The following is an 8,969-nucleotide window of genomic DNA, read 5'->3' on the forward strand; positions in this document are numbered from 1 at the left end:
GGAGAAAGCAAATGTTTTAAGAATGATGATGGCAACAAATGTACAAATGTGCTTGACACAATGGATGTATGTATGGATTGTGATAAGAGTTATACCAGCCCCCCATAAAATGATTTTTTTTTAAAGAACAAAGAGAGGAAAAAAAAGACAAAGAAGACATACAAAAACCAAAACTCAGTCATCAAGTTGATTTCATCTAATAGTGACCCTATAGGGCAGTGTAAAACTGGTCACGTGGGTTTTTCAGACTGTAAATCTTTATAGGAACAGACAGCCTCATCACTCTCTGGGAGGGGGAGAGGGGGCCTTGTAGGTTTGAACGACTGACCTTGTGGTTTGAAGTTCAATGCTTATCACACTGCACCACCACACCCTAAAAAATCAACTAGCAAGATGAGTGAAATTGATACTTCATTTTTAGAAGTAATCTTAAGTGTAAATGATCTAATTTTCCCACAAAAAAAGCTCAGAGCAGAATAGATAAAAAAAACACCTTGATCCATTGTTTTGCGGCCTATAAGAAACACATCTTACATGTAAGGACACAATCAAGCTGAAAATAAAATGAATTAAAAAATATATACCATGTAACCAGTAAACAAAAAATAGCAAGGATGGCCTTACTTATATCAGCTAAAACATGCTTTAAATCAAATTCTATTACAAGACACAAAGGACATTTTATAGTCCACCAAGAAGACATTAAAAACTATAAATACATGGACGTAATGTCAATGTTCTAAAACACATGAAATGCTGACTAATCTGAAAGGAGAAATGGATTATCTCCAACAAAATACCTAATAGTTGAGGGCTTCAACACACCACTTGCTGTTCTAGAGAGAACACGTAAACACAAGAACAGCCGGGGCAGAGAGGATTTAAATAAAACTGTCATTTGACCTAATGGACATATATAGGACATAATCATACATCACCATAGAAGGAAGACATTTTTCTTCATTGCACACTGATAATTTTCCAGAAGGGACTGTATGCTAAACAACAAAACAAGTCTCAACAAACTTTAAAAGACTGAAATTATACAAAGCATCACCTCTGACCATAAGCTCCAAGTGAACAAGAAAAAAAAATACATGAAAACTAAATAACACACTACTAGAGAAAAAAACCTACAGAATCATAGAAGAAATCGAGTGAAATGAAATTCTTAAACTCAAGTAAAAATGAAAAGTGAAATATAAAAACCTTTTGGGCACAGCAAAGAAATGCTTAGAGGGAAATTCACACTAACAGATTTCCATATGAAAAAAGGAAACCTGGTGATATAGTGGGTTAAGTGTTGGGTTGCTAACCACAACATCAGCAGTTCAAGCCCACCAGCCACTCTGTGGGAGAAAGTAGAGGTTTTTGGCTCCCATAGAAATTTATAGCCTCAAAGACCCACAGGGGCAGTTCTACTCTATTGTATAGGGTTGCTATAAATCAGAATCGAATCAATGGCAATGAGGTTTTTTAAAATATATATTTAAAAGAGAAGATTCAAAATCAATTACCATAAATGAATGACTTGAAAAGAGTAAAAGAAAACCAAAGCTACCAGAAGACATGAAATAAAGATCAGAAGAGAAATATATGAAACAGAAAACTAAAAGAAACAATCAACAAAATAAGAAAAAATACTCGCTAGAGTGATAAAAGATAAAATTGATGAATGGATAAAGAAAATTTATACATTTGGTTTATATGCATTTACAGTTCCAAGAAATATTATTTGATAAGTAGAACTGAAGTTCTAATATGTGCTAGGGCATGGATGAACCCTGAAAACATTATGCTCAGTACAATGAATCAGACACAAAAGGTAGATATTATATGATGAAATATGGATTACATTGAATAGGCAAATGCATAGAGACAATAAGTAGATTAATAGGTACCTAGGGCTCCTGGTGGTGATGTCAGGTAAGCTTCGGACTGCTACCTACAAGACTGGAGGTTCAAACCATCAGCCTCTCCGAGTATTTTTAAAACCAAAACACTTATATATGAGACGGTACCCCCCCACCAAATTAATAAAACAAGGACAAAGTTCTGCTGGGCAGAGCTTTCGTACACGCAAGCATCTAGCAACTTGCTCTGAGTTAGTGCATTAAGTGGTGTCACCTGGGAAGGTTCTCTCTGGTCACAGTGAATTTTTTTGTAAGAGCTGTTTCACTCAAACCTTGTTTTTTGTGATGGCCGATTTAAGAAACCAGCGTGCATCTGTGAAATCTTGTTTCCTGCTTGGGAAAAATGATGCAGGAACTGTTGTGATATCGAACACAGATTACAAGGACAGTGCTTTGGGAAAAACTAAAGTATACAAGTGCTTTTCTTGTCTCAAAAAATGTGAAATGTCAATTGATGACAAACCTTGTTCTGGACGTCCACCAATTAACAGACTAAAATGTCAACAAAACTCATGCACTTGTGCTCAAAGATCAACAACAGACCATTGAAGAGATGAAGAAGTTATCTGGACTATCTTGGAGCTCGGTTCAGCAAATTTTAACCAAAGATTTGGGAATGAGCAGGGTCACTGTGAAATTTATGCCTCAGGTTCTGACTGGGAAAAAGAACTTCGAGTGGAAACATGTCGTGCTTCTAAAGAACAGCCCTGAAGCAACCCAGACTTTTCCCCCCAAGGTCATTATCGGTGATAAGACATGGTGCTACTCTTAAGACCCCCGAAAGCAAACATAAATCAAGCCAGTGGAAGATGCCATCTTCACCTTGCCCAAATAAGCTTGTCAAGCAAAATCAAAGATCAAGATGATGCTCATTTGTTTTTTGATGTGAGGGGGATCGTGCATTTGGAGCTCATTCCACCAGGTGAGACTCTTAATCAAGCATTCTATTTAGTGGTTCTGAAAAGATTCTGTAATAGTGTGTGACATGCAAGCCATCTCAGTGTGCCAGTTTCCGGCAAAAATCAGCACGCCTCTCTTGTCCCATGCACCTGACCTCACTCCGTGCGACATCTTTTTGTTTCCATGAATGAAGAAGGGCATGAGAGGGCAGGGATTTGAAGACTTAGAAGAGGTGAAGAAAAAAACAAGGGAGGTGCGTCAGTCATCCAAATAGATGAGTGTGAAAAATGTTTCCAAGAATGGAATGGCAGATTTGACAACTGCCCTAAGTGTAATGGAGAGTCCTTTGAAGGTGATAAGGTTATTTTGTAAAAAAAATTTTTGAATACATAGCTTTGAAAAAAAATTCCAGTTTTTTTGGGTTTCCCCTCGTAGGTTCCCCTGTGTGTTGTAATCAACTAAACAGTGTATTTAGGGCTTGAGGGAAGGAGATGGGGGACTGGGGAGTAACTTCAAGCAGACACAGGTTTTCAAAAGGAGGGATGAAAATGGTCAGGAATGGGATAGTGGTGATGGTTAGACAATTTTGGAAGTCTACCAAAAACCCACTACTGATTACATACTTGAAAAGGGTGAAATTTCTGTCAACTAAATTGTACAGTGCAATGTGAGAGCCCAAACTCAACCAAAACGGCCATGTTTTTCTGGGTGGTATTTGATGGGGTGGCCTTTCTATTTTTTCTGTCACTGTCAATAGAAGACAATATGAGCTTCAAAAGAAATGATCCCAGTACTGTATCAGAAACACTGGGATCTGGGTTCGTCAAACTGCGATACAAAAGCCCCGTGGGTGATTCTGACTCACAGCTGAAGCCTTAGAAATGGGAGGGGAGAAAGGGAGAGGTGCCAGATTGTACAGGGAGGGTGATAAACTAGAACTGTAGAGACTATGGAGCACCTACTGTTCCACACAAAGGGACTCATCTTTGAAGTTGAGAACAAGAACTCATGTGAAGTGACCACTAGAAAGACATTATAAAACAGTAGAGACCTTGGTTGGGGGTGGTAGCTGTAAACCAAAGGAGGAGGATGACTGGACTAAAGTAGGGCCAACGAGAATAAAGAAAGAGGAACTGGTGTCATATTTAAGATACCCAATAGACAAGATGAGGAACCCTGGTAGCGTAGTGGTTACACGTTGGGCTGCTAACTACAAAGTCAGCAGTTCAAAACCACCAGCTGTGCCTTGGGAGAAAGATGTGGCTTTCTACTGCCATAAAGAGTTACAATCTTGGAAACCCACAGTTTTACCCTGTCCTATAGGGTTAGCCATGAGGCAGAACTAACTCCATGGCATTGGGTTTGTTTGTTTTTTTATAACAGACAAGACTTAGTAGTAGATGGATATGGAGGGTGAGGAAGATGGTGATACCACTGAGAAGGCTAGAAGAGCAAAAAGAGTTCCTGACCTGCAATGGAGAGGTCAACTCAACTCACTGCCATCGATTCGATGCCAACTCATAGTGACCCTATAGGACAGGATTTTCTGGACTGTGAAACTTTTAAAGGAGTACAAAGCCCCATCTTTCTCCTGAATGGAGAGGTAGAAGATAAAAATTAATTTGTGTTCAGGAAATGCAATGAGAAGATCTGGGAGCCAACTGGGAAAGACTTTAGAATGATTCCTAGGTTTCCAGTGTAGATGTTTATCCAAGATAAAGAAATAATGCATAAGAAAAGGCAGTGGGGTGAGAAAAAAGTTTATGAGTTCAGTTTGGGATCTGTCAGGTGTGACGTGTCAATCAAATACCCAGGTGAAAATGCAGTCAATAAACACAGTGGCAGACCAAACACACTACAGTTACGTCATTTCTGACGCATACCAACCCTAAATAGGGTTGCCAAAGCTAAGATCTTCATGGGAGCAGACAGCCTCAACTCTCTCCCATGGAGCAGCTGGTGGATTTGAACCACTGACTCTCAGTTAGCAGTCCAAGCTTATCCAGAAGGACCACCAGGCCACCATGCATCAGCATGCAGGTGGTACTAAAAGCCATTTAGAGAGCTCACCCAAGGACAGCATATACCCCCACAAAATGTCTAAGAAGAAATCTCATGCCAGGGCAGTGGGATTGTTAATGTTTTTACTTGTCCACACATTTGAATGTCTTTGTGTAGGTTTCAGTTAGGCATAGGAATTAACTACTACAATGTAAATGTCCACACAAGAGAGCTGTAAAAACAACAGGTATATTGAGAATATATAACAGAGAATATTATATTGAAGTTTAGGTATCCAGAAGAGAGTCTCCTTAAAAGCCTTCTTGGATTGATCGATTGATTGGTCAATCTGTCTGTCTGTCTGTCTCTCTCTCATGTCTGACCACTTCCTGGCAATCACTGGTGCAGCCATACCCAAACAGTTCCCTAAAGAGCAGTTTTGCTGTTTGCCACCTGCTATGTCTCTGCACAGGCTGCTCCATCTCCTGGAGTGTCCTCTCCCTTCTTTCCCAATTAAATCCTATTTTTCCTTTAACATTTTCCTCAAGTATTACCACTCCTCTTTGACCCTGAATCAGAGTTTGATTTCTTATTCTGTTGACCAAGTTCCTAGACAGTAAGTTCTATGATGAGAATGAGAGTAGGATGCATTTATATTCCTAAAGCCAAGCTCAGTACCTAGCACACAGTCTTTTTGTACTCACCATCTTGGCCTGAATGTTAAGCAGTGTTCGTATGCGAAACGGTTTGACTAGAAAAGGCAAAGAAAATGGATACCATACGTTTAGTTCAGAATGAAAAAAATAAACTGGCTACAACTAACCACCCTATAGTTCATTTTTCCGCTTCTTACAACAAGATTACAGACACTCTGTTCAGTTAAGCCATTAAGCAGATGTTCTTAAAAATATTAAAAAGCAATTTCCATAAATCAACGCCTAATAAATAACTAATGCTCAGTTAGCTTAACTGTACAAAGGCTAAGGCAGATGCTAATTCCACAAAGTAAACATAATACAACTAAAATGAAAACACTCACCATTTTCTTTTTTGGTTAGTAAATACAGCAAGTGGCAGACATATGGGCACTGTTAAAATACAAAAAAACCCACCAACATTACAAAGAGAAATGGCAATATAGCTTGAACAGAATAACAACACATTTTCCTCAAATGACAATTCTACACTGATTAAGTAAAATCGCTTCAGGATTTCCCTGAGCAACATTTTTAGAAGTTTCTCTTTTCCATACTACATAAACCCCACTGTCACGGAGCCAGGAGCCCTGAGGGGTAGTGGGTATGTACTGGGCTGAAATTTGCTAGGTCAGTTGTTTGGTATTCCACTGAAAAAAGATGAGGCTTTCTACTCCTGTAAAGGTTTACCCAAGGGAAGAACAGAACCATGGGTGAAGGGAGACAGTGGTCAGTATAAGGAATGAAAACAATAATAATTTATAATTTATCAAGGGGTCTCAAGGGGTGAGGGAAGGGGGGGGAGGAGCTGATACCAAGGTTCAAACAGAAAGTAAATGTCTAGAAAATAATAGGAACATATGTACAAAATACAATTGATGTATGAAATGTTTTAAGAGCTATAAAAGCTTCCAATGAAATGATTTTTTAAAGGCAAAAGGAGAATTAAAGGAAGCATACAAACAAAGGGAAAAAAAAACTACCATCAAGTTAATTCTGACTCTTAGTGACCCTTTAGGGTAGGGTCTAACCACCCCTGTGAGTTTTCCAAGCTGTAAATCTGTATGGGATCAGGAAGCCTCATCTTTCTCCTGAGGAGCTGCTGGTAGTTTTAAACTGCTGACCTTTTGGTTAGCAGCCCAATTCGGACAGTCAGATGTCTCAAAATCCTGAAATTCTGGTTACAGACAGCCCTACCAATCTCCAAGGGGAATTTTCATCCACATTAGTGCTCCCACACAAAATTCGAAGTCTTTGAAGAATATGCTTAAAATTCCAGTGTAGACATACCGTAATTTACTAAACCACTTGGTCTCCAGTTTGGCAAGTTATCACTCACTCAATAAACTAGTTAAGTAAATTACTGACTGATATACTACTACTATAATATCCTACGCAATTTCAAAGTGTCCATTTTTTGAGGTCTTCTTATTCTAGATTCTTTCCCCCTGAAATAAATTCTGATTCACAGGGACTCTATATGGTAGAGGTGGGGAACTTTTTTTCTGCCACAGGCCATTTGAATTTTTATAACATCATTCCCAGGCCACACAGAAGTATCAACTTAAAAATTAGTCTACTTGGGGAGAGGGGCCAGCATGCCTCACCCACATGGAGGCAGGCCGGGAGGGAAGAAGAGAAAGAGAGTTGGACTTGACCCAACGCTGGCACACGATACTCAGAGGATGATGTCCCTGCTGGGAGCTAACGGGACATAGAGGGGACTGGGCAAATGACAACAGCACGTGTCACGCTGTCCCCTTATTGGAGCAGACTGTGACAGAGGACATTTCTGGGATCACATGGTGGGGAAACAGAGTGGTCTGAACCCCCCAAACCGGAATAAATCAAGAAGGGCGCATATCTGGATAAACAATCTGGAGGATAAAACAACCAGGCTGACTGTTCAGGGGGACAAGGGAGAGGGGGAGTGAGGGTGGTGGTTGTGGTGAAGGAAGTGGTGTTAAACTCAGGGACAAGGGAACACAAGTGATCCAAAATCGGCAGCAAGGAGGGTGTAGGAGGCCTGGTAGGGCTTGAGCAAGGAATATGTAATTAAGAGGAAATGCTGAAACCCAAATGAAGGCTGAGTATGATAGTGGGACAAGAGGAAAGCAAAAGGAAATAGAGGGAAGAACTAGGGGGCAAAAGGCATTTATAGAGGTCTAAATACAGACTTGTGCATATGTAAATACATTTATTTATGATGATAAGGAAATAAATCAATGCGCGTACATTTATAGGTTTAGTACTAAGGTAGGAGATGGACATTGGGCATCCACTCAAGTAGTCCCTCAATGCAAGAACACTTTGTTCTATTAAACTGGCATCCCATGATGCTCACCTTCCCGATACGATCACTGAAGACAAATGGGTGCATAAGCAAATGTGATGAAGAAAGTTGATGGTGCCCAGCTATTAAAAAATAGAACACCTGGGGTCTTAAAGGCTTGAAGATAAACAAGCGGCCATCTAGCTGAGAAGCAACCAAGCCCACATGAAAGAAGCACATCAGCCTTTGTGATCACGAGGTGTCAAAGGGATCAGGTTTCAGACATCAAAGAAGAAAAAATTGTGTCATTGTGTGCTCACCTTCCTGATATGATCGCTGAGGACAAATGGGGGCATAAGCAAGTGTGGTGAAGAAAGCTGATGGTGCCTGGCTATCAAAAGATATAGCGTCTGGGATCATTAAGGCTTGAAGGTACACAAGCGGCCATCTAGCACAGAAGCATCAAAGCCCACATACAAGAAGCACAACCCCCATACCAGCTATGTGGACATCTGCCCCCCCCACCCCCCCACCCCGAAGAATTTGCTTGAGAGGACGGACTGGCACTGAAGCTGCAGCTAGGGGAGAGCGGCATGTTTGATCAGAGCAAATGGGAGCAAATGAAGGTGGAGGAAGAGAGAGAGGAGCACATCCTGACCCACCAGGCCTGGAGGACAATATCCCCGCTCTGAACAGCCAATGCACAGAGTGGACAATATGGCTGATCCCTGTATGAGACACGCCGTCCCTTGATGGCCAAGGGTCCTAAGGGGAACAACACTGGAGACCCAGTGTCGGGACCAGCCCAGACTGACCCTGTGACACCGAGGCAAACCACAAAAAGCGTGCGGCAGAGCAACCATGGGAGCAGAGCAGGGAGCCCGAGGGAGTACAAAGGACAGACTCTGGGGCCAGAGTATGGTACCCCATCGGACCTGACTGAAGGACATGCCTAGAGATCAAAAAGCAGACCTTGATCTATTTACAGATTTTTCTTTCTTTAAAATTTTTTTTCTTTTAATTTATTCTTCTATGAGTAATTGGTTTTCTTTTTTGTTGTCATAGCTGTGTTCTCATTCATCGCCTATCTTGCTATGGCTTGATTTTTGGTGCATATTATTATCTCTACAGATCTATCTAGATAAGATAGACTGGATGAATTGTCTAGAGGAGAAAACAACGGGACCA

General features: G+C 40.7%; 1 protein-coding gene across 1 annotated transcript in view; it reads right to left on the reverse strand.

Annotated features, from left to right (window-relative positions):
• CENPI (centromere protein I) overlaps positions 1-8,969 on the reverse strand; it is a 93,101-nt gene that overhangs the window by 68,679 nt on the left and 15,453 nt on the right. The window contains exons 6-7 of the mRNA XM_004711207.2: positions 5,854-5,902; positions 5,519-5,565 (exon numbers count right to left, since the gene is read on the reverse strand). Coding sequence (XP_004711264.1) covers positions 5,519-5,565; positions 5,854-5,902 — 96 coding nt within the window. The remainder of the gene's footprint in view (positions 1-5,518; positions 5,566-5,853; positions 5,903-8,969) is intronic.

The sequence above is a fragment of the Echinops telfairi genome, unplaced genomic scaffold (assembly GCF_000313985.2).
Source record: "Echinops telfairi isolate 266 unplaced genomic scaffold, ASM31398v2 ScPeMD7_44;HRSCAF=162, whole genome shotgun sequence".
NCBI classification, from domain to species: Eukaryota; Metazoa; Chordata; class Mammalia; order Afrosoricida; family Tenrecidae; genus Echinops; species Echinops telfairi.